This window comes from Sebastes fasciatus, chromosome 13 (assembly GCF_043250625.1).
Source record: "Sebastes fasciatus isolate fSebFas1 chromosome 13, fSebFas1.pri, whole genome shotgun sequence".
NCBI classification, from domain to species: Eukaryota; Metazoa; Chordata; class Actinopteri; order Perciformes; family Sebastidae; genus Sebastes; species Sebastes fasciatus.
The window spans coordinates 19438187-19461229 of record NC_133807.1 but is presented as its reverse complement, the minus strand read 5'-3'; the positions used below and the strand labels follow the sequence as shown (position 1 = coordinate 19461229).

Here is a 23043-nt window from a genome sequence, read left to right as displayed (position 1 = left end):
TTGTGATGTCACAAATATACAATATATAGATCATTACACGTTTTTCAACATAAACATTCTAAATGTGTCCCAGTTTATTTCCTGTTGCAGTGTATGTGAATAACATCAGCTGACACGAAGTAAACATGGACCCAAACTGTTAGCTAGCAGCGCAATTCCGTTGAAATGCACTAAAACGGAGCGTTTCAGACCGAGGGTAAATACAGGTATATTCAGGCAGACAATATGAGGAAAATAAAGTTGTTTTTTTAACATTAAAGCATGTAAACATGTTCTAGTAGAAACACAAAATACAATTATGAACCTGAAAATGTGCATAATATGGGACCTTTAAACTTTACCCAAATATAACATTGCTGCTTCGTTCTCACTTCTGGATGTTTGCAAAGCAAACAGATATTGTACACAGTATGTATTTAACAGTATAACAGTAGATCATCATGTGTAAATATGGTGTTCTGTAGCTTAATAACAGTGATTCAGTATCTTTGAGGGAAAAAATAAAACAATTTGCATTCACAAAAGCATTCAATGGTAGTCACTATACAACATTGTTTGCATGAATACAAATCTGTTTGAATAGTGTGAATAACTGATTGCATATAACGGTAAAACACTGAAACAGTTGATTAATTATGTAACAGGACAGCTCGGTGCACTAGATGTACATATTTTGGAAAATGGTGCGTACAGTTTCGTTGGACTGGAAGTCTGTGAGAATATTAACAGCTACGATTTGGACTTGAGAATACATGAATACACCTTTTTATACTGTACTAGCAGTTCCCACTTCCCACCATAGATTGTATATAAACTTCCCACTTGCACTGTATGAGTGCAGCCTTGTCATCGGCTGCTTGAAATAGTCAGCCGCATGAGTAAGACTCGCAGGCAGGCGTGAGCATCTTTTTACAGTATGTCACTTGGCTGGGAAATCAGTGAAACAAATGACCAATCGCACCAGAGAACCTAATTTATTAAAAAACATTTAGCCAAGAATGTTGTTCTTGATGTGGTGCTTCAGCTGAGATAAGAAGTGGTGATCAATATTAACACATATTCTGTTTAATAGTTAACTAAAATACCACAACCGCAGGTAAATACTGTTTATATGTCTTCAGTTGACATTTATTTGAGTAGTAACAGGCAAAAAACTTTACTTTGCTTCACAACATTTTTACATTCATCCTGACAGAAGTTCATTAACTGTTAACCTCCAACACTGGGAACATCAACTGCTACTGTACCACTAGTTTCAGACTGTCCAGTCCAGATACATTCAATAAATGTGAGATTTAGAATTAAATCATATACAGAGAGTTTTAACTATGATGTAAACTCTGAGCCTCCATCTTCACACTGAAAATGACTTTTGTTGTTGTTGGGCATAATGGATCACTAAAACCAATTACCGTTCTGATATACTGGGGCTTCATCTACAGTATGTTCGAGGATAACCACACACATGCTGGTACTGATGAGAGGCACTATTACACCAATACAACACTGGTTCAACACTCTGCTGCTACTTCTACTAGTGATCATGGAAATATATGTATCAGTAGGATGTCTGTTGGCGGTGACTTGGCGGTTTCCTTCAAAATAAGACATCTACAACTTTAAAAAGTGACATTACATTTAACAAAAATGTAACTTTTGTAATGGATTTAAGTCATTTAGGTCATCAGTAACACTTTCACAGACTGAATCATCTATTTTTTAGAAATACTGAATGATAATCTTAGCTTATGAATGTCCGAAATGGATGGAAAACAAACCTGAATAACTGGAATTTAGACATTTTGAATGACTATACAAATATAAGTAATGTTTTCATGTGAGATGATTGTTGAGAGTTTAGGGTCTCATTGATTTGAAACTGATAATCAAGTTTAACAGTCTAATGTGCTGTGAGCTCTCATAACATCAGTTATCCTCATTTAACTGTAACTGTGCTCTAACGTGTTAACGTGTTAACGTGTGCGATCTACTGAGAACTACATCTTCCATTTCAAATAAATAATTAGATAAACAAAATAGCTATAGAATTTGGACCGAACAATGATGGTTTACTAAACCTAACCAAGTAGTCTTGTTGCATATTTGTTTTATTTTCTTTCAGTTTATAACGTTAACTGTGACCGCAATATGGGAGAAAATACATTTTCTTAGAAACGTAATTGAGAATGCAGTTTAGTTTATGGGAACATCATTTTGTAGGAGACAGGGTTGCATTTAGACAATGTTGATTTAATAGAAATGATATAATATACTTATATGTTAAGGTCCATTGATAACAATTGATACATTGATAACAGCACTGTATGTGTCACACAGTGTCAGTTATATATGAGTAACTTTTAGTGTGTTTTGTTTTAGCAGTTGGATTATATGAATATTGATGACAACATATTCATCACTGTGCCCTCCTGAGGAACAGTGATTGAGACCTGTTACAGTGCACTTCAGCGTTTACGTGGCGTCTTAAATGCTGCCCATCAAATGCACAACTGCACTACGGCCCCTGCTGATTTCTAACAACACCACCCACAGTCAGCAGCTTACTGCCTTCCTTAAATGCAGACTGCGTTTCAGCCCGATGCTTGACAGTTCCTCATACTGTCACTTCTGTCTTGCTGTTGGTGACAAAGTATGGTTGTGGAGGCATGTAGCGAGTGGTGTGCAGCTCCTTCTCTATGATACAGAGTCTCTTTGGGCCATAGCTCTGTCGTAGCCCCAGCATGTCTTTGCTCTCCCAGGATCTCAGCCCCCCCGGGCTGGCAGCAGTGTTGGAGCCGTAGCACAACGACTGGGAGCTGTGGTTCTTGGGGCTTTTGTACTTGTGTCCATTCTGCTTTGCAGACAGCTGTCTGGGTGGGCTGTAAGGATTACTCGGCTCTGGTTCCATATCCACAGCTTCCATGGGAAGGCTGCCCTTGGTTGTCATCTCCATCACTTGCCGCCGGTTGCTGTAGAAGCTGTCATTAGCTTTCTCTGCTACCAGATACAGATAAACAACATGATAGTTCTTTGTCATTTTTCCCTTCATTAGCCATTGCATTGTAGTGCAGAACTAGACAGACAGTTAAAAATAGACCTAAAGTCACATTTTGTTGCTTAAAAAACAAAGAGAGAAAAGAGACAAGTAGTTCAACCTCACATCATCAAGCATCACAATTACTTATTAAAATAGAAATCTACTGTATGCAAAACTCACATTGATCATCTTATTCAAATGCTGTAAATGTCCATGAACCCACACACAAAAAAGTGTAATGTATAAAATTACAGTTAAAATGCAGGTTATATATATATATATACAGTGTATATATAGCCTACTGTACATACATGCATGTGTGTATACATACACTACATACTAGGGGTGTAAGAAAATGTCGATACACATGAGTATTTCGATATGTTTTGCGATACTGTGTCAATTCTCCAAAACGCTCTATCTATTTTTAAATAACCTCTCAAAAATCTGACGGCCTGCCGGTGGACCTGGCCACTATTCTGTCTTTCGGAGGTTGTAGTGGGCTCAGTTTTACAGCTAGGGTGAAGGCGTCATATTAAACTAGAAAACCTAAAGAATCCATTGGTACCAACCATGTCATACTTCGCATGTCGCAAAGGAGGCTAAATAACGCTCCAAACTTGCGTTAAATTTTGGCGAGGAAAAACTGGCATGGTGATTATCAAAGGTGTCCCTTGACCTCTGACCTCAAGATATGTAAATGAAAATGGGTTCTATGGGTACCCACGAGTCTCCTCTTTACAGACATGCCTACTTTATTATATTCTCATGCCGTTTTGGGTAAAAAGCATGCAGTTCATTGCATGCAGTATAAATGTGTTATTTTACTGATTCTAAAAATGGTGTATTTGAATATTTCTGCATACTGGGGTCCCTAAACAGTCTTAGTATTGCATAAATTGTGTATCACTGGAAAGCTGAGACTCTAGTAGCTATATGACTATAGTAGCCATTTCACATAGTGACTTTTTTTACTCAGATTTTTTTTTACATATGGTTGTTTGTCTTTATACTATAACAATTTTCCTGCCTTGCTTACAGTATCGCAATACATTGAATCTTTACCCCTGTATCATGATACGTATCGTATCGCCAGATTCTTGCCAATACAGCGCCCTATTACATACACCTGTACATGTATATACCTGTATTTCTTCTTACAGCTACACTTAAATCAGTCGAGCACAAACAAATAATGACTGGTTATTGTGTTTTCCATATCAATGTATTAGTAGCAACACTATAATAGTATAACAGAAATAGAACTGTAACCTGTATTGTTAATGCAATAACCCTACTTATTACTTAACGTCATGTTTAGTTTCCTTAATAGAAATTATAGATCACATTGTATTTGCATCTTTACAACAAGGAACTCTGCCCTTTACTGCCTTGTCTTTGATTTATGTTTTATTCAAACGTCTTTTTAGGAGAATATTAACATTAAATAAAAATATAGATAACATTTTTTTTTATCTGCAAAACATGCAGAGGAAGTGGAAGTACTTTATCAGCCCTGTGAGTGTCTGCATGTATTCATTTCAACAACCTCCACCAACAAGTTAGGGCAGCTAGAGGCGAAACCCAGGGCACAGATAGTCTGCCAAGCACCGGCCACACCACTCATTAAGATGTCATGATGTAATGACATCACATGTTTCCCCCATCCCCAGTGGAAATTACGCCCCTGGTGCACAGTAATGTAGAATGCTAATAGTGTTTACTAAATTGTGGTAGCTTCAAGCAACCTGTTACAGGAAGTCAGAGCATGCTTGAATATATATTTTAACATTAATGCCTTCCTGTCAGCGTAAAACGTAAAATTACATTTGTGCCAATTAAAATATTGCAAAATAGATTGTGTGAGAGGTCAGTTAAGAAGTATAGTAAAGTATTAGTACGACACTGGGAACTCGGTAAGCATGAGGTGGTTTGCTAGTAGATCACTGCACACTATATCTTGTCTTTTGGCATTTGTCCTGCCATAATCAGCTGCTGTAATTTGCTCATAAAAACCACTGCAGTGTGACTTTTTCTATCTCCAATCAGGTGCAGACAATGGATGAAAACTACTCACTTGAGCACTAATTGAGCCTGAGCACACAAGCTCCAGCATTAGCCTTTTCTAACATTTCAGACTTTCTTTTTTAATGAAATGTCTCCCAGATAACCTTTAAAGTAGTCTCTTCATCAGCAGCAAGCTGCGACTGCACTCTGGATCTCACTTCTTGGTACAGGAAAGAGATGTAGTGATGAGCAGCATATTCGTTACAGCAGCTACTTCACTAAAACCCACATCAGTGCCGGTAGATGAACACACATATTACGACCACGGAGGCTCACATGGCTCACCACGTACAGTAGAGTTGCATCTCTTCACCACTCCCCAACTCATTTGTGTTTTGATTGCCCCTGATTGTCTCCTGTCCCCAGTCTCATTAGCTAAGATTTGCTCTATTTTTATTTTCCCTAATGATCGGTTTGTTTGACGGCACTTCAGTGGATTAGCGGCGGAGAAGCTTCATCTGCTTGTGTGCATCACAAAGATAGTGAGCGGTTTTATGTGATTGGACCTACTACACGCATGCTGAGCTGTCATCCCTTCCATCACAGCCAATTGTTTCATTTATAAAAAGACTCCAGTTTCACCGTGCTAAATAGCATCAAGTAGATCCACAAATACCTACACTCCACACTTTGATTCTGCATCTTTCTTTTATTTCTTTTTTTCTCTGCTAAATTTTTAAAAGCGAAGTGCACAGGCAAAGATGATTGTTGGCCAAATTAGAGGTCAGTGACGATTTGTTCTTTGAAATGCCACTGTGATGATTATTGTTGCAAAAGAAATCAAAAAGAAAAGCTGTGGAATATAATTTATTTCCAAAAGCGGCTGAATTATTGTTTTTCACTTTGTTAAAGGGCCAGTGTGCAGCATTTCGGGGGATCTTTTAGCAGAAATGGAATATAATATTCATAACTATGTTTTCATTATGCCATGTTGCACCGGCACGCTACAGTAGCAGGCTGTTCTCATACACCGTTCATAGCTATACCTACGAAAAGTAATGCACTTCCATTTGTGTATCCCACAAAATCAATTTGTATGTAATCCACGTATCGTGAAACAGGAAGTATAAAGTCCGACAAACACCGTGTAGGGACGAGGTCGGGGTGGATGGGTGGGTCAAAAAACACTAGACTTTCACCCAGGAGACCGCGTTTGTACCTCGTGTGAAACCAGAAGTCAACGTTGATTTATGTGTCAAGTAACATCCGTACTTTAGGTACGCCACTGCCGGAGTTATTTTAATCCAAACCATGATCTTTTCCTAAACCTTACCAAGTTATATTGTTGCCTAAACCTAACCAAGGTATTTCCTGTGAAGACGGAAGTTTATTTTGAAAAGACTGTATGCATGTAACAAGCAGAAATTGGCACGTGTTGCTGGACATTAATAGGAAACCGCATGAAAAATGAGGAATAACTTTTCATAAGATATCATACGAACGGTTGTATGAGGATACGTTGACAGTAGCCCAGAACGGACAAACCAAACAATGGCTATAGCAATAGCCTTTCGCCCTTTAACGTTACGTGAAGGTCACCGTTAGTTCTCCGCCATCTGACTGCTGTTGCTCCTAAAGTAGTGTTATTATGGTAAGGATGGCCTCTGAGCGAGGCGAACAGCGTTACCACAGTTTTGTACTCGGCGGCTCATGTTACCGCAGCCTTGGAAAGGGAGGAGTGAGCGGAGGGGTACTCAGTTGGTTGAATTCTGCAACCACACCACTAGATGCCACCAAACCCGAACCCTACACACCCTACCCTAAACCTCTACATTTTGGAAGTGTGCCTGACTACATATGTACTCCACTCTACTGTAACATTTAGACTGTCAACATCACCTGTTGGCTGTTATCAGTATTTTATTATGAGCTCACAAAATGTGTACTATTTCCATAATGAACATAAAAGGAATAATTTTCTTATTTTGCACTACTGTATCCCTTCGTCCTTTTCCTTTCGTTATACAATTTGCTGGAATCTATTTTTATTTACATACTTTGACACACAAACAGACGTTTGAAAAATACTTTAGCATCATCTTGCTGAGTGATACTATTTTGGTATTTGGTATTATTTCATGATTCAAAGGCTGTTTGTCCAGACACTAGCTGCAGAATTTCCAAAATTAGCACATGAGAAGAACAACAAACCTGCTTCTATAAATAAACTTTCAGCTCCCCTCTCTGTTGACATTGATAGAATATGGATTAACTGACAAGGATTTCTGTCAGCCAGAGATTTGATGGAGATTCAAACCTACTAGTTTCCTATTTAATGACAAATAAACAATAAATCCAACAACACATGCTGTAGGATTCTTGCTGTATCTGAAGTAGATGACTTATAAACGACTGAAAAATGGCCAAAGCCACATTGTCTTACATCATTTTAACGCTAAACTAAAAAGAAAGAGATGACAGTGAAGCTCACTAATAACTGCAACTAGCACAATATTTTAATAACAATTTTTTTGTCTGTTGAGACAAGCAATATTTATCACAAAATTAACCACATTTAATTTGACTGGGATTCCATAAAACCTTTTATAAAGCATTTCGGATGAATTTTCTTCCTCGTATAAACGTATAAACCTGTCCTTGTGATTACTCAGATTACAGATTATGTTGATTCCGGTTCACTCAATTAAATGTTGACACTCCTCCTTATATGATATTATGCTAGTTTAATTTATAGAGGATGTGATGTGCTACTTAATCAGATGAAACCTTACCCACAGCCTTGAGCGTGGCGTACTTGTTGAGATCCTTGAGAGGCTTCTGTGGTTCATAGGGGCTGGTGATCTGTCCCATGGCCGGGTAAAGCTGTGTTATCAAAGTTGATGCTTGAGCTGCGTTGTTCATGTGGTTGCTGTCTAAAGGAGGGAAAAAACACAAGTCGTTAATGCAAAAAATTCAGTGTTTCTTTTGTTTGCAATGACAAATGAGACCATTTGTTTAAGTAAATTAATAATACGACTGAAGTGATTTATTTAAACTAGCTTGGTTTCCTCTAAGTGATTGTTGCATGATCCCAGGATATTAATTAGCTCGATGGATGGATGTGAATATAGAATAATTGTTTCTGTAACGTGGTAGTGTCACTTTCCCTTAAGTAGGCTTTTTCTGGGGACCCAGCTGGAGAGTCATGACTGCTCTTTGTGAAACTGTACTAATCCTACAGTAGACATCTGGTAAATTAAGGGGTGCACAGCAAAGAGACTGGCCCCCTGCCTACTGGCATGACAGAGCAAACAGATGTTCAGAGTGCCTTTTCTCTGCTTGAACGTACCAATTCACAGGCGGCAGTTCGAAGACTGTGCTGTGTGTTATCTGTATATCTGAGTAGAGATATCAACATGTTTATGGGGCCAATACTTGATGTGGATAGTTTTGATCATTTATTAGTTACTTGCTCCTTTTTGACCTCTTAGAAAATCACAATAATTATATTATATGTCATGAGGTTGCAAATTAACGGTCAGGTGGAGAATTTGCGAAAGGATGGTGCAGCTTATTTATTTGCTCTGCAAAGAAGACAAGAATGGTAAATGGACTTGCATTTATATAGCGCTTTTCTAGTCTTCCGACCTCTCAATGTGCTTTACACTACATGTTGGTATTCACCCATTCACACACACATTCATACATAGCAGAGGCTACTAAGGTGCAAACCTTGCCCATCAGTATCTAATCTAAATACTCATTCACACAGCAATTTGGGGTTTAAGTGTCTTGCTCAAGGACACATCGACATGTGACCCGAAGCAGCCGGGGATCGAACCACCGACCTTCCGATTGGTGGACAACTTGCTCTACCCTCTGAGCCACAATCGCCCAGAATAAGAAACCGTGTAATTCTCAAAGCACCCGCAAAGGGTGAAATAGAGTGCTCCATGGATGACGTATTTTTGTTAGCACCACCCTGGTTCCCTCGAGAAAAAAAAACCAATGGGATTTTTCCATTGGGTTTTGGATCATTGCAGAAAATAAACTCTGTGGCAAACAAACGTTTATGATATTAACACGTTTTGTTCAGCAAGATAATCTTGTAAATGCATTCGCCTGTACTAAAAAGCTAACGTGAGGCTATAGACAAACTACACCACGGTATACACAACGAGGCTGTAACGGCAGAGGAGTCGGCGTGACGATGTTTAGTAGTCTCATTTAGCCACTCGTTAGCAATGGCCTTTTTTAAGACACTTAAAAGCTTCAAAATGAATGAGTGGGATATTTATTGATTTGTATCGTATTTTATGTCATAGAACAAAATGTTAAAATCTCTTCAGCTTGTTTTAACCACAGACCTTATTTCATCTAACTAAAAACCCGTTCAAAAAACCCATTGACTTCCAGATGAGGGAACCGAAAGTGCTAAAATGCTAATTTATTTCTGGGTTTTAGGACTCATTCCTGTAGCACTCTTTGCACCCCTAACTGTGCTGCAAAGCAAATAACGTCTTGGTGGTCCTGTGCTATTTGCACATATTAAATTCAGGTAATATGCATTTGGCGCAAAATCTGCCCCTTTCTATGCAAATGAGCCTCATTGCAAAAACAGTCCAGTTCACAAAGGTCAGCGCTAATAGCCACATGCAGTTACAGTGGAATTATCAGCGTCTTCAGAGAGTTGTGGTTACTGAAAAGCATTTATAAGGGGTATCCGCTCAAACTAATTTATTTTGGGATGCAATGACAGTTTGGTCATTAAAAATAAATGAATAAAGCCACCATACGTCATTTTTGAAAATGAAATGTTGCTGCTGTGCCACGTGCGTAAATGCGCACAGCGTCTCTCTGAATGGGGAGACACACTTATTGTTTCTGCTGCAGATATTTAATAAACTCAAATGTGTCAAAAAACTCTTAAAATAAGAGAATGTAATTATTATTTTCCTCATCAATGATGTATTATTTCACCCACCTGCATATTTGTGCTCTGCGGCACAATGAAAGGAGAAAAGTTAAACGAGCCTGGGTCGGATGCAAACCCGGTCTCCTCTCACCCCTCACAACCTTGGCCTCAAGAGCATTAATCCTTTGTCACATAGATAATTGCAATCAGACTCAGCTTCAAAACGTTATGGGCGTGTTTGTGCTGTGATATCATTAGCACAATATCTTTTGTGAATCAGACGTTGAGACGGGGCAGACAGTGGTTTCAAATGATACACAATTCATGATGCTATCAGCGACCGCAGTCCATTCTTTGTGAATGCGCCCCTCATTGTGTTATTTGTCGTGATGCAAATGGTTTCTTTGAAAGGTAACCTGGCTCAGAGGAGTTCCCCATATGTATCTGCTGTGAGTCCGGCACTAATAACTTGAATATGAAGATGAAAAGATGTCCATCGGCTCATCAATGCCGTTGTTAATGGATAAAGTTTACAAACTTTAAAATGTGGGGAGTCCACTAGTCCTTGGTCTAGAATGTGTCTGATAAAAACAGATCATTAATACAGAAAATAGGTTAATTAGACGCTTATTCCCCACTGGTCAGCAAGAAACTTTATTACTGAGCTAATTAATTTTTGGAAAGTCTCAAATTATCAATGCTGTCTCATGAAATGATGCAGAGGACAGCTTTGACCATTCTTTCACTCCACTACACCTCAACAAGGGGGTGGTGTAATGAGTAAGATCAGATTTGGAGGTCATTTAAGGTACCGCTGCGTTCTCCTTATGACAAGGCTGTCTTATAACAAGCTCCTGTATTATCCTGTTTTATTGAAAGCCTGATTGAAAACTGTAGTCGTTGAGAAATACGGCACAATACCTTCACGTGTACAGATAACTTATTAAACTCAAGTGATGGATTCGTCTTCATAAACCCTCATTGATTTAAAGAAAACTTTTACTAACTAACATTAATCAAATCTATCTGTGTTGCCTTGTGAGGTTCCTTTCAGGGCTTGTTGACCTGTTTCAGTTTCCTACAATCCATCCTAAGTGGGCCATGCACACAGGCTCTCATTCAATTCAATGTGATCTTGTTTAAGCTAAAAGTCAAATTAGATTATCTGCTTCCATAGAATACATTGAATGTACTTCAATTGTAATTTATTTAACCAGGATAATACTTGTTTAGTACTGCTTTTTTTTTTTACTGTGTTTGTTAAAAACACACCATACAATGAAACACATAGATAAATCTAGTTTTCTTTCAGATAAGCTCATTGAACCATGGAAAACTATTTTTATAAGGTCATTAGTTGGACCATCCGCTCTGGAGCAAGTTTGTAAGCTATAGCATTTGAGTGGTCACCTGACCGTTGTGCTCATCTGATACTCCAGTCAAGGTCAGGGTATCCCCTTAATGATAGAAGCCACCGAAAGTAAATAGTTTAAATGATGTACACTGAATGCTTTGGCCAAACTATTTTCTATCCCAATTAGGGCTGTTAATCGAATAAAATATTTTATCACGATTAATCGCATGATTGTCCATAATTAATAATAATAATAAATAATTAATTAATATTTTATCTGTTCAAAATGTACCTTAAAGGGAGATTTGTCAAGTATTTAATACTCCTGTCAACATGGGAGTGGACAAATATGCTTGCTTTGTGCAAATGTATGTATATATTTATTATTGGAAATCAATTAACAACACAAAACAATAACAGATATTGTCCAGAAACCCTCACAGGTACTGCATTTAGCATAAAAAATATGAACAGATCATAACATGGCAAACTGAAGTCCAAAAGGCAACAACAGCTGTCAGTGTGTCAGTGTGCTGACTTGACTATGACTTGCCCCAAACTGCATGTGATTATCATAAAGTGGGCATGTCTGTAAAGGGGAGACTCGTGGGTACCCATAGAACCCATTTACATTCACATATCTTGAGGTCTGATGTCAAGGGACTTCTTTGAAAATGGCCATGCCAGTTTTTCATGCGCAATTTTGGAGCTTCCTTTGTGACAAGCTAGTATGACATGGTTGGTACCAATGGATTCCTTAGGTTTTCTAGTTTCATGTGATGCCAGTATCTTCACTCTAGCACTCGAAACAAATTTGCGTTAACGCGTTATCGCATTAACGTTGACAGCCCTAATCCCAATATTGTCAAAAACATTTCTTTTTTGAGCTTGTCTGCATGTCTTTAGTATCTCAAATTTCCTATGTCTATATATAGTCTAAGATCGGAATAGATTTCACTGCAGTTAATAAATGAGGACAGTTGTGAACATCTGGTGCAACTGTGCTATTTTCAGGATGCCAAACTGGATTTAAACTGAGGTTGCTCGTCTCCCTCTTTAATGTTTATCTAACTTTGTGTTGACTGAAGTGTCATTTGTTGTTTGTACTGTTGTCAAAGTCACAGCTTTTACGTCAGCTGCTGGAGGAAAGTAGGCCACTTCTGGGGACTTGTAAGGTTAAAGACTCCATGGTTGTTGCTGGAAATAAGCGAGTTAACACTCCAGACACAGACACCACCCTGGAACTCATAAAAGATTTAAGAGTGTATTTTGGGAGCTGTATGCCCCAACATAAATGGTACAAGGAGAAGGGCGCTCTTATTTACAGGCAGCCTACTTTCAAGTTAGTGAAAGTATTCTATTATCTCTGAGTCAATATCTTTTCATTACATCAAATACCATGTTTATATCGTATATGTGCATTATTCTTAATTATTAGTTGATCTAATTTATACCTAAAGTTATGTGTACATTGTGACAAAAATCAAGATGTATAAAACCTACTGCAAAGTGTCAATGTTGATTTGTTTGTAAAAAGAAAACATAAAATACTTTATTTTGGGGTGATGCCATTATTTTAAAGCGATCAGAGTACAGGCATAGGTCATAGCATTTAGCCTTTTCGCGTGTCATTTGTACGCTACGCAACTACACTATGGTAACGGCCGCAGTTGGGTTGAGGCAGCAAAACCACTTAGTTAGGTTTAGGAGAAAACGTCACGGTTGGGCTTAAATTAAGTACGTAAACTAAGTAAAATACGTACGGAAACAACGTAACACAACTACGAAAAACACTTCACAAATGTCACTAAAAAACACGTGATAATAGTCACCAACGTAACTTAAAGATAGGGTCGACGATGTTGGAAAGCTAGCATAATTTGAATGTGGCATCGCCTCAGGAGCTCCGTCTCAACCCACCCTCTCCCCTCGGGGCTCCTTCCGAGGCAACGCGCACCACACACATGAACGAGCACCGCCGCATCGTAACTACTTCACAGAGTGGAGAGAGGACCTCAACTCAACAACGCTACCTCATGACAAGTAACCGCGGGCGGCAGTGCTACTGCAGGGCTGAGTTTTCTCTTCCATTCTCCAGTAAACTTGCAGCGGCGACGCACTTTGAGTTCAGGCTGGTGCACGCCAAGGGTAGAGTACGAGCAGGGAGGCATCTGATTGGTTCTTTCCAAGCGGACCGCGAGGCAGTGATTGGTAGACGTTTTTACAGAATTACAGCAGCTACAGATGACGGCACTTTTCCGTTCCTTTTTCAGAGCTCATAAGTAATGGATTGCTGCCGGGGTGTGAAGACCATTTCAACCAATATAACAAATAGTGTTTACTAGATAACATCGTCAACCCTGCCTTTTAATGAACAACACACCAGTCTCAAACACCGTTCTCCTGCTTAAAAGTCTATTGGACCCATCCACCTCCCCACCTGCCCTCCATAAGTGGACTTTCCCGCTTTTTATACTACTTTACTAACTCTTACCGTAGCATTTATACGTGGATGTGTTTACATTGCAGTCAGTGCTGGATACATGGCGTACAAATGACACGCGGAAATCAAGAAAGGTGAAATTATTGCACGCTAAACGTCTTGCGCATTATTGTGGTATTCATACGCCTGTTGGTGCGAACGGGCTGAATAATAAGAAAATGTGCACCTCTACATCACACCACTGTTACACGTTTGTTATTGTGAATCACTGTATTCAGAACAATTTTTGAATAGCAAGTCTAACGTATTGCATACTGCATAGCCCCTGTTTAGTAAATGTATGTTACAATAATACATTATATCACAATTTGTCAGTATGGTGTCCTAGAGCCATCACTTGGCTTTCCCTTCAAAGAAATTCAGATCAGATCAGCTTGACTGATGTAACTTCCATTCTTGAGCTTCTAAAAGAAAACAAAATGAACTAAAATAGTTGCAGAGCTTTGGTGAAATAGCCCATGTTACTCTTGAACAACCTTATTTAAATTACTTTCTAATTTTGTAAGTTACGCATGATACAACTGGAGCTTCAGGATATGACCGTGGTGTAGAAAGCTATTTTTTCACACTATTAGAATAAATTCAAGGAGAGACTTCCCTTGCATCAGTCAAATTTAAGAGTAAACCCTGGAAGTGCACCACTCAAAATGTAGAGTAAAAGGAAAATTGCAATTCATTCAAGTTGGTGGTGATTATCCTAAATTAACCCATATTTGTCTTTAAGAGAGCCATAATATCGTATACACATATTTCTTCACACAGGTCAGACATTAAAGTTAGAGGACAAATTAGGTTTGCATACTTGGCGAAAGGTTGAAAAACTATTTAAAATAAGTTTAATTGGCTAATGCCAATGTGTGTCTGTGTTGTCAGTATAGTGAAAATTGAAGCTAACAATCTGTACATCGTCACTTTCTCATTTCGACCCACATGTCTCCATCCAAAGTTTTTTTTAAATGATCTGTATTGTCAGTTTGTAATTATCTCCTTAAAGATTTGAGGCTTCAGTATACAGTATATGGCAGGTGGAAAATATAACCTACATTTGGTAGCAATTTCTCAGCTGCTGTCAGAGGTAATGCTGCTGAAATACATTTCTATCTGGCAGTGGGGAAATGGACTGTCATGCACCAGTGGAGTGCTGGCAGTGAGCAGAGACTTTGTTCTCTCTGGCTGACTGCCTGGAGTAAAAAGAGGCCACACTTCACAATTGCCCCATGTGTGCATATGACCAGCAGGACATGAACACGATAGCGCTGGTAGCCAAAGAAGCCCAGCTCACAAAATCTGTATTACTGGTGTCTTGAGGAGAATGAGAGCACGTATCCCAGTCTAACAGATTTGTGTTATCTTTGACAGGCAATAGATGAGGAACAGGGGCTCCCTTTGGAGCATTTCAATCACTGCTTTGCACCACTATCCGTAATATACAGTGACTATTATAGCTGGGGCACAGTCACACCTGCCAGTAGAAAGCACAGCTGGAGAGGACAAGTACAGGACGGATCCAGGTGGCAAAAAATATCACCTCACCTCTTGTAACCTTGTAAGGATTGCTGTCAAGAAAACAACAATCATCCCTGTGCTGTTGTCAGCTCTATTACACCGAATCCATCCCATACATCCCTGTAAGATACACACTGTACCATGGCTCTCCAGGTGCAAGGTCACCAAGCAGACGGAGAGCTACATAATTATCTTCTTCAATGTAGTAATGCATTAATTAAATAATAAATGTTCAACTTGAATAAAACATAACTCGTTTTAACATTTATACTGCAAAAGTGCTTGTCTAAGGTGTTCCACAGCAATTAGTGCAGCCCATCAACTGATATCCATCTAAGGCTGCACAATTATTCAAAATTGTATCAAAATCGCAATATGACTATACTGTCATTTTCAAATCGCAGTATTTGTTAAAGGAGAAATGTGTCAAAATATCATTTTAAAATAATTATATTGTGTTGCTGCAAAGATGCCCTGGCCTACACATCAGTATTAAGAAAACATCTTTGTTTGGTACAGATCCCTGCTAAAATCACACCATAATCATTTTTAATATGTTTTTCAATGAAAATGAGAATAATGATGTAAAAATGATCATTCCCTCTAATATCGCAAATCATATCGTAATTGCAATATCGGTCAAAATACTCGCAATTAGATATTTTTTTCAGAGTTGTGCATCATACAAAAGTAATCTTCTGGCCTGTGGTTTCTCATATTCTGATACCCTGCTATACACCTGGGAATCTACACTACTGTATATGTGGATGAATGAAGGATGAATGTGTCAGGTGTAACCACGAATGAAGCTTTAGTTTAGGCTTCAAGTCAAGTTTTTGTCAATACGCGTGTAAACGAGAGATTTATGCTCAATAAAAAGGCATGGAATAGCTGTGTCTCTGGCCGCAGAGCAGCGGCGATGCACTCAGCTGTGTGTGTAGTTCTGTTAGCTGTTAGCTGAAAGCCAAAAACACCTTCCAAACGAAATAAAACTAAGCAAACTCTTTTCCCCCACTGTGTTTCATTTACAATGTCAGTATCAAACAGGCAACAAAAGGTATTTTGAGAAAGTGTGAGTCACTGCAACCACATGAAGTCCTTGAGCATGCAGCCATTATATTATGAAGTTTGGTGCAGCAGTAGCAGATTAGTTGTGGACAGACACAGAGATGCACACACACACACTCACACACAAGATCTCCTGGCAAATATTTAATTATAAAATTATTCAAATTTATAAATTTATAATAATTACAGACACAGTCTGCTCATTGAAAATGCTTAAATATTTGCGTAACTAAAGCCTGGCTTTGTATGATGAGGTAATTTGAGATAGCCATCTGCCATGTGTGCCAAGAACGGGAAGGGTTTTCATTCCAACCACAGATTACACCAGGTGTTTCCACTAATTAGCAAACCTTCCAAACTAATCAGTGAGATCACCTGCTGTACTCAGTTGTTATGAGGACATGCAAACGGATGGCCTTCCAAAGCACATGAATAATCGCTGATATTTGCATCTGCCTCAAATGAAATATCTTGAAGCATCTAGATTAAGGGAAATCACTACATCACTTAATGTAATTAATTCATTTTTTATTTGTTATACTGTAACTGAAGCACTAAATGATAACCTGGATTGATTAATTATTTTATTAATTCCTTGGCTTCTACTGTAAAGGATGTTATCGGTGTAATTATTTCACAATATGCTGCATTGGACCCAATCAGTATCAGGAGAGTTTATCCTCAGTTGAGCCAAATAATTTTACATTTCCTTTTTTAAAAATCCGTTATTCAGCTAGAGCAGGTATTTATAAATAAAGAATACAACCATAAAAATGCTCCTTGTGGTGTCTGTAAAACTTTTTTTAATGTGAGATGCCATTTGCCGTAATTATCCCGCTCACAGAGAGAGGGAGGGAGGGGAAGCGGAGAGACCTTTATTGACTGGAGCTGTCAAGGCAGTAAGCAGGTTAGCATTAATAACAACTCCTCTCTGTCGGTGCATTTCTGTGTGGGTGTGTGTGTGTAGGCGTTGGTGTTGAGGAACTAGAGAAGGAGAGTGCGATATAATGTGCGAGGCCGTTGCATACTATAAGGATTGTCTATGAAGCCGAGCTCTAGGTTGTCGGTGGTAATTAGTGTATATGTTAAGTGATTGCTGAGGGCATGACTAATTGCTTCATCAGCCCGCAGGGTTGTGGAGGGACCTTTTTTCCCTTCCAGCACTTCAGCTAATTCAGGAAGCAAATAAACAAGGCTCACTTTATATTTGTTTAAAATAAAATCTCTGAGAATCTATTGAAATTGGTGGTGCGATTCTGATCAGCAAAAGCAGATGGCAGCAGAAAGAGTGAATAGACACATATGTAACCCAGTGGTTAAACTCACTGCTCTGTCATGTGAACATATGTGTAAGTGTAATAGCTAGGTGCTGCTGCTGTGTGCTGCTGATGTCACAGTACTTACGGAGACTGTTAACTGTGACTCTGGTCTGTAGGTTCTCGTAGTGCTGGCCGAGTCCAATGTCGTCCGTATGTTCTGAGGCAGGATGGCGGATCACGTGTGCAAGAGCTCTGGAAAAGATGAAGAACAATCTCAGAGAGGACATTTTTCAGGAAATAACAAGTACAGATTCTGTGCAGGTCACCCGCATTGCACTCTGTCATTTAGGAGGACTTGTTAGCGAAAGCCAAAGTAAAGTGTTTGTCTGTGTCGTGTCCTCTGAATAACCCTTGTGACAGTTCACAAACTGCTGGTAGGAGACAGGAGCTCAAACTCTGGTCTCTGGTGTCGAAGTCACATGTTTTGTAAGGCAGTCCTTGATTTAAATGGGTTAAAACTGAAGCAGCAGAGGCTGAGATATCCTGAACTTTTGTCCTTACAAATGCTGCGCTCCATTTGAACTGGAAAGTCGGAATTTCCAAGTTTCCAGTCAGAAATTTCAACTGTAACACCCAGTGAAGTCGGCTATCCGACTCGGAAAGTCAGACAAAACTCACCGCCGCATCAACAGTAAAAACCTGTAGTATTATACTGTTTACAGCACTTCTGTCTTATTTGTGTCATTAAATCAGTTGTACACACAGTACTGTCCAACTTCTATCTGTGGACATGTTACTGTGGTGTTTAGATGCGCAAAATACCAAAGTAATGCGTTGTTATCAACTTGTATTGCTAACAATGGCAAACCTGGCTGGATCAAACACCATTACGTTTTCCAACTTGTTGAGCTGTAACACGGTCACCTCGGGTGTGACGTCAATCCCAGCTCCGACTTCTGATTTCCGAGGTAAATGGAACGCAGCATTGGATCCTATATTTCCGATGATGCAACTGAATAGCATCTTTCTTTAGACTCTCTTTGCCTCCTAAATGCCCACATATTTCATGCTCCACATCTCAAGTTCTAACGCAAGGTTTCTATCAAAAAAGTCTCAACCTCAATTTTACATTTTTACATTACATCGTGACATCACCATGATGTCATCAGCGTTATTTCCTCAGATTTGACACAGCTTCCTCCAAAGCCACAGACAACATTATACAACTGTTTCACAGGCTGAGTGTCACACTTTGTGAATGCCCCTTTAAAGTTTGACCCTGTCTATTTGCCTGCACTCTTGCACTCACACACAATTCATATTGAAAACATGGTCTTTCCTTTGGTAAGAAAGGTCAAGGGACATATTTAATGAGAAGCTCCTCATACCAGAGGGGTTGCTAACTAGTGTGGCTATAAAGTGCTGAGTCCTAAAACCTGGAAATGAGTTGGCATTTTATCACTTCCGGTTCCCTTGCCTGGAACTCAATGGGTTTTTTGAATGGGCTTTTAGTTAAATGCCTGATATAAGGTCTGTGGTTAACACAAGCTTAAGAGATTTTAATGTTTTGTTCTACGATATAAAATACATCAATAATGTCCCATTCGTGAATTTTGAAGCTTTTACATGTCTTAAGAAAGACTGTTGCTAACAGGTGGCTAAATGAGACTACTAAACGTCATCACGCCGACTCGTCCGCCTTTACAGCTTCATTGTGTATACTTGCGTTCATTCAACCATGGTGTAGTTTGTTTATAGCTTAACGTTAGCATTTAACTGCTGCAATCGATTGCATTCACATTTGAAAAATCATAAAAGTTGTGTTCATTTGTGAAGATTATCTTGCTGAACAAAACGTGTAAGTATCATAAACTTGTGTTTGCCACAGAGCTTATTTTTCTGCAATAATCCAAAATCCAAAAGAAAAATCCCATGTTGCGAGTCAGAGGATTTTTTTTTTTACGATTTTGAAATTGATTTTTGAATGCCAGAATCGATATATTTGCTTCATTTGAGTCAATGCAGAGGTAGAAGGAAATTACCGCTTTTATTAGTTTGAGTAGCGTGACGGAATGTGCGTTCCGTATCCGTCAACCAAAACAAACCACAGCCAGCCGAAACAACAAAGCAGAAAACGGCGGAGGGTCCACGTGGATATGACCTGCACCTTCACATGTTAAATCCAACGTGGTAAACACTACACATACACTAAAGTATGGAAACACTTTGAGTTTCACACATTGCCAGGAAAAGCAGAGCTAGACATGATGGCTAAAGCTGCATGCTAACTCTGTCATGGACAGGAAACGTTATCGTATTGCAGTAATGTGCCGTCAAGCCAGCTGTCACTCTCATCTCCGTGGTCAAATCGGCCGACGCTACAACTGTAGCGCACCTTTATACTGAAATTTATGTTAAATGCATTCAAACGGCCCCAGTGGAGCTGACCATGGATGTATAAAGAGAACGGACCTGAGGGGAGAACTAGCACTGGACTTATACACGTGTGACTACATCCGGTTTTCAAAATAAGGTGTTAACAAAAGGATCTGCATATACAAAATACATATATGGAAATAAGATTGATTGGATTGTATTCACCAGAAGTATAAAACATTACATGTCCCTTATAAATTAAAAAGAAAATACCACTAATTTGTGCAGGAAATGTCTTTATTCTTTGGTTTTTGGGTTGCTGAAAAAAAATTAAAAAAAATAATGCCTGACAATGATCCTGATATATCTGACTTCAGGACATCTCTGACTACTTACATGTTGAAAATCAAACATTTTTACTGAATTAATTTAGATATTTTCAAAAGTAAAAGTCCCTAGAAGTGTGATTCACCTTTTCCTTGAGTACACTTCTATAGCGCTGCAGAAAGATGATGAACTTTAACCACTGGAGGTCAGCAAAAGCAAGACTTTTAACTGGTGTGAAGTTTTTCTTTCAAGTCACAGAGAAACCGCTGTGGCAAGTCATGTTTTTATTACGTCACCTGGAGTGTAATTTTGTAAAATATATGGAAACAAAAAGTTGCAGTGATTGAACTGTCCACTGCTTGTTTGTTTTTTTTCATTTTTAGGCTGTAGAGTAATATATATCAGGACTTAAGCTATTCACAGGGCCTATTAACTTCAAATCCATTTGTGGCGTAAGTTCAGCACCATCCAGATGTCGTGTAATTAACTTTTGTCACAGGTGTAGGCTCAGATTCAATTAACATTGTCTATATTAAAAACTATACGCTCTTTCAGAATCCACCTCCTCTAAATGACAGTGTACAAGTTAACTCATTATGGCACAGTGTCTTGAACCACATGCATTAGTTTTAAAGAATGGAAACTAGCCTGGACTGCTACAGGCTAATACTCTTTCACTGAACGAAAATGACAACACAGTGTCTCCTCAGTTCAGACATTGTTCAGCCCAAAATCAGTCTCTTGAGTAGACTGCAACAGAGTAATAAGCCTCTTTGTGTGCATATGTGAAGTGTGTTTGAGGAAAAATTTTGTGTGTGTGTGTTTGATGCTCACAAGCACGTCTGCAATCTGCAATTTTGGGCACAATGTTGTGGATTTGCAACCAAAACGGTGCAACATTACAGCTGAGCTTGTGCTTGGTTTCAATTGTAACATGCTGAAAAAATAATAATAATAATAATATAATATATGTATCCATTTTTGGTGTTAACTATCTTCACTTTCTGGGTTATAGTTGGATAAAAAAAATCTGTTTTAACTTGAGCAGGCACACATGTAACAGTTAAAGGCCAAGGACAATGCAATAAACATCAAAAACACACTTTTGTCTCATAGGGCTACCCCCTCTTTGTCGATTAGTCGACTAATCGGTCGTTTTTGGTCTTAGTCGACTAAGATTTCTTTATTCAATTAGTCATGTTTTAATGCTTTTTCATGCTGAATGACTTATTTCCAAGAAACTTATGAGCACATCTCTGGTAAACACAAGATTTAAAGTGGTGCTTCTGAGTGATTCTTTGTGGATTTTTACAGATCTGTCGATTAAATCAACTAATCGATTAGTCGATAAAATTGTGTGAGTGTTCTTTGGGAGATGACAGCCTTATTTTTCTGCAGCACTGACAAAAATGTGCTTGTGACTTATAGGCTACTGCTGTGCAGGCTGGATATGCAATGACACTGAGTGGCATCAAACTTGTCTCTAACTGGAGGAAATTGATGTTACGCTGAACTGTGGTACAACTGAATCCATTTTCCCAAATTCCAGGTTGATATAAGTGCAGCTATAAACTTCATTTTCATAGTGTTACACAGTTTTATTTACAAAACAAGCTTTGGTTTTGATAAAATTGGAGGATTTTGCGCACAGAGGCGAAGAAATAAACCGCCGTGCTCAGTAACACATGACAAGATCAGATGACAGAACAAATCATACCTGATGATGACAGGACAAATAACTCTGAAATGGAAAAAAAAAAAAAAAAAAGCAAACATTGGTAACATGATGAACCATACCTTGACATATTCTCTCTGTGTGGACGGTGCGTCTTTTCCAAACCCAGCTTGGTGAAAATCCCAATCAGTGCCATTATGGCCACGACCCCACATATGACATACACAATGAGGTTGGTTTTATCCTTGGCTGCGTCCAGCGATACGTCCACTTTGGGTGGAGGTCTGCCTGTCATCATCCACGGTGGGGTGTCGTAGTTCTTACAGGTGGTCTGGTCCAACCGGGAGCTCTGAAACGCGCAGCAGAACCTGAAGCCACAGGTGCCGCAGCAGTACAGGTAGCTGCCTGTCTGGCACACGAACGGAGGATCCCACTGGCCCATCACGTCGTAGTAGCCTCGGCACTTGTCCTCAGTGTGCGGGCTCTCTGTGACCTCCGTATCCGGTTTGGAGTCGTTAAACCCGGTCACCAGCATAAAGTCATCCTCCGCGGTCTGACCCGGCTCGCCCTCCGCCATAACTTTCATCAGAAAGTAACCGAGCAGCAGCTCAGTGCGCCGCATCGTTGTGCCTCACTTTTTACTCTCACAAGCCCGGACGCGTCTTCCGGAGAGACGAGACACAGCCATGCGTAAATCTAATTGTTCCAACTTCCATGCGTAAAAAGTGCGCTCCCTGTACTTTTTCTCTCTCCTTGGGAAAAAATGGTTATTGTGCAAAAGACAGTTCAAGCTCTTTCCAAATTGAAGTCCAAAATATAGTTGGAGAGAGGTATAGCATCACCTGTGTCTGTGCTGGAGGGTGTCAGACACCTCTGAGGCTGCTTCACTCCAGAGTCGGTCACAGATACACAGAGAGAGAGAGAGAGAGGGAGGGAGAGAGAGAGGGAGGGAGACAACACAAAGTAGAAGAGACCCTGATGAGTGAGTGAGTGAGTCAGGAGGAGAGAGACATAAG

At 39.3% G+C, this 23043-nt stretch overlaps 2 protein-coding genes across 8 annotated transcripts in view; one reads left to right on the top strand and one right to left on the bottom strand.

Annotated features, from left to right (window-relative positions):
* mrtfbb (myocardin related transcription factor Bb) overlaps positions 1 to 23043 on the top strand; it is a 100202-nt gene that overhangs the window by 16040 nt on the left and 61119 nt on the right. The gene's annotated exons all lie outside the window — the stretch shown is intronic.
* Positions 645 to 22926, bottom strand: shisa9b (shisa family member 9b). Of its 2 annotated transcripts, none has more exons than XM_074656019.1 (4): positions 22150 to 22926; positions 17795 to 17901; positions 7837 to 7977; positions 645 to 2994 (listed from the first exon to the last, which is right to left on the bottom strand). In XM_074656019.1, exons 1-4 carry the CDS (start codon positions 22647 to 22649, stop codon positions 2615 to 2617), a joined length of 1128 nt encoding a protein of 375 aa, XP_074512120.1. In that variant the 5' UTR covers positions 22650 to 22926; the 3' UTR covers positions 645 to 2614. The 2 variants fall into 2 exon arrangements, with proteins under 2 accessions (XP_074512120.1, XP_074512119.1); XM_074656018.1 differs by having other exon boundaries at positions 646 to 2997.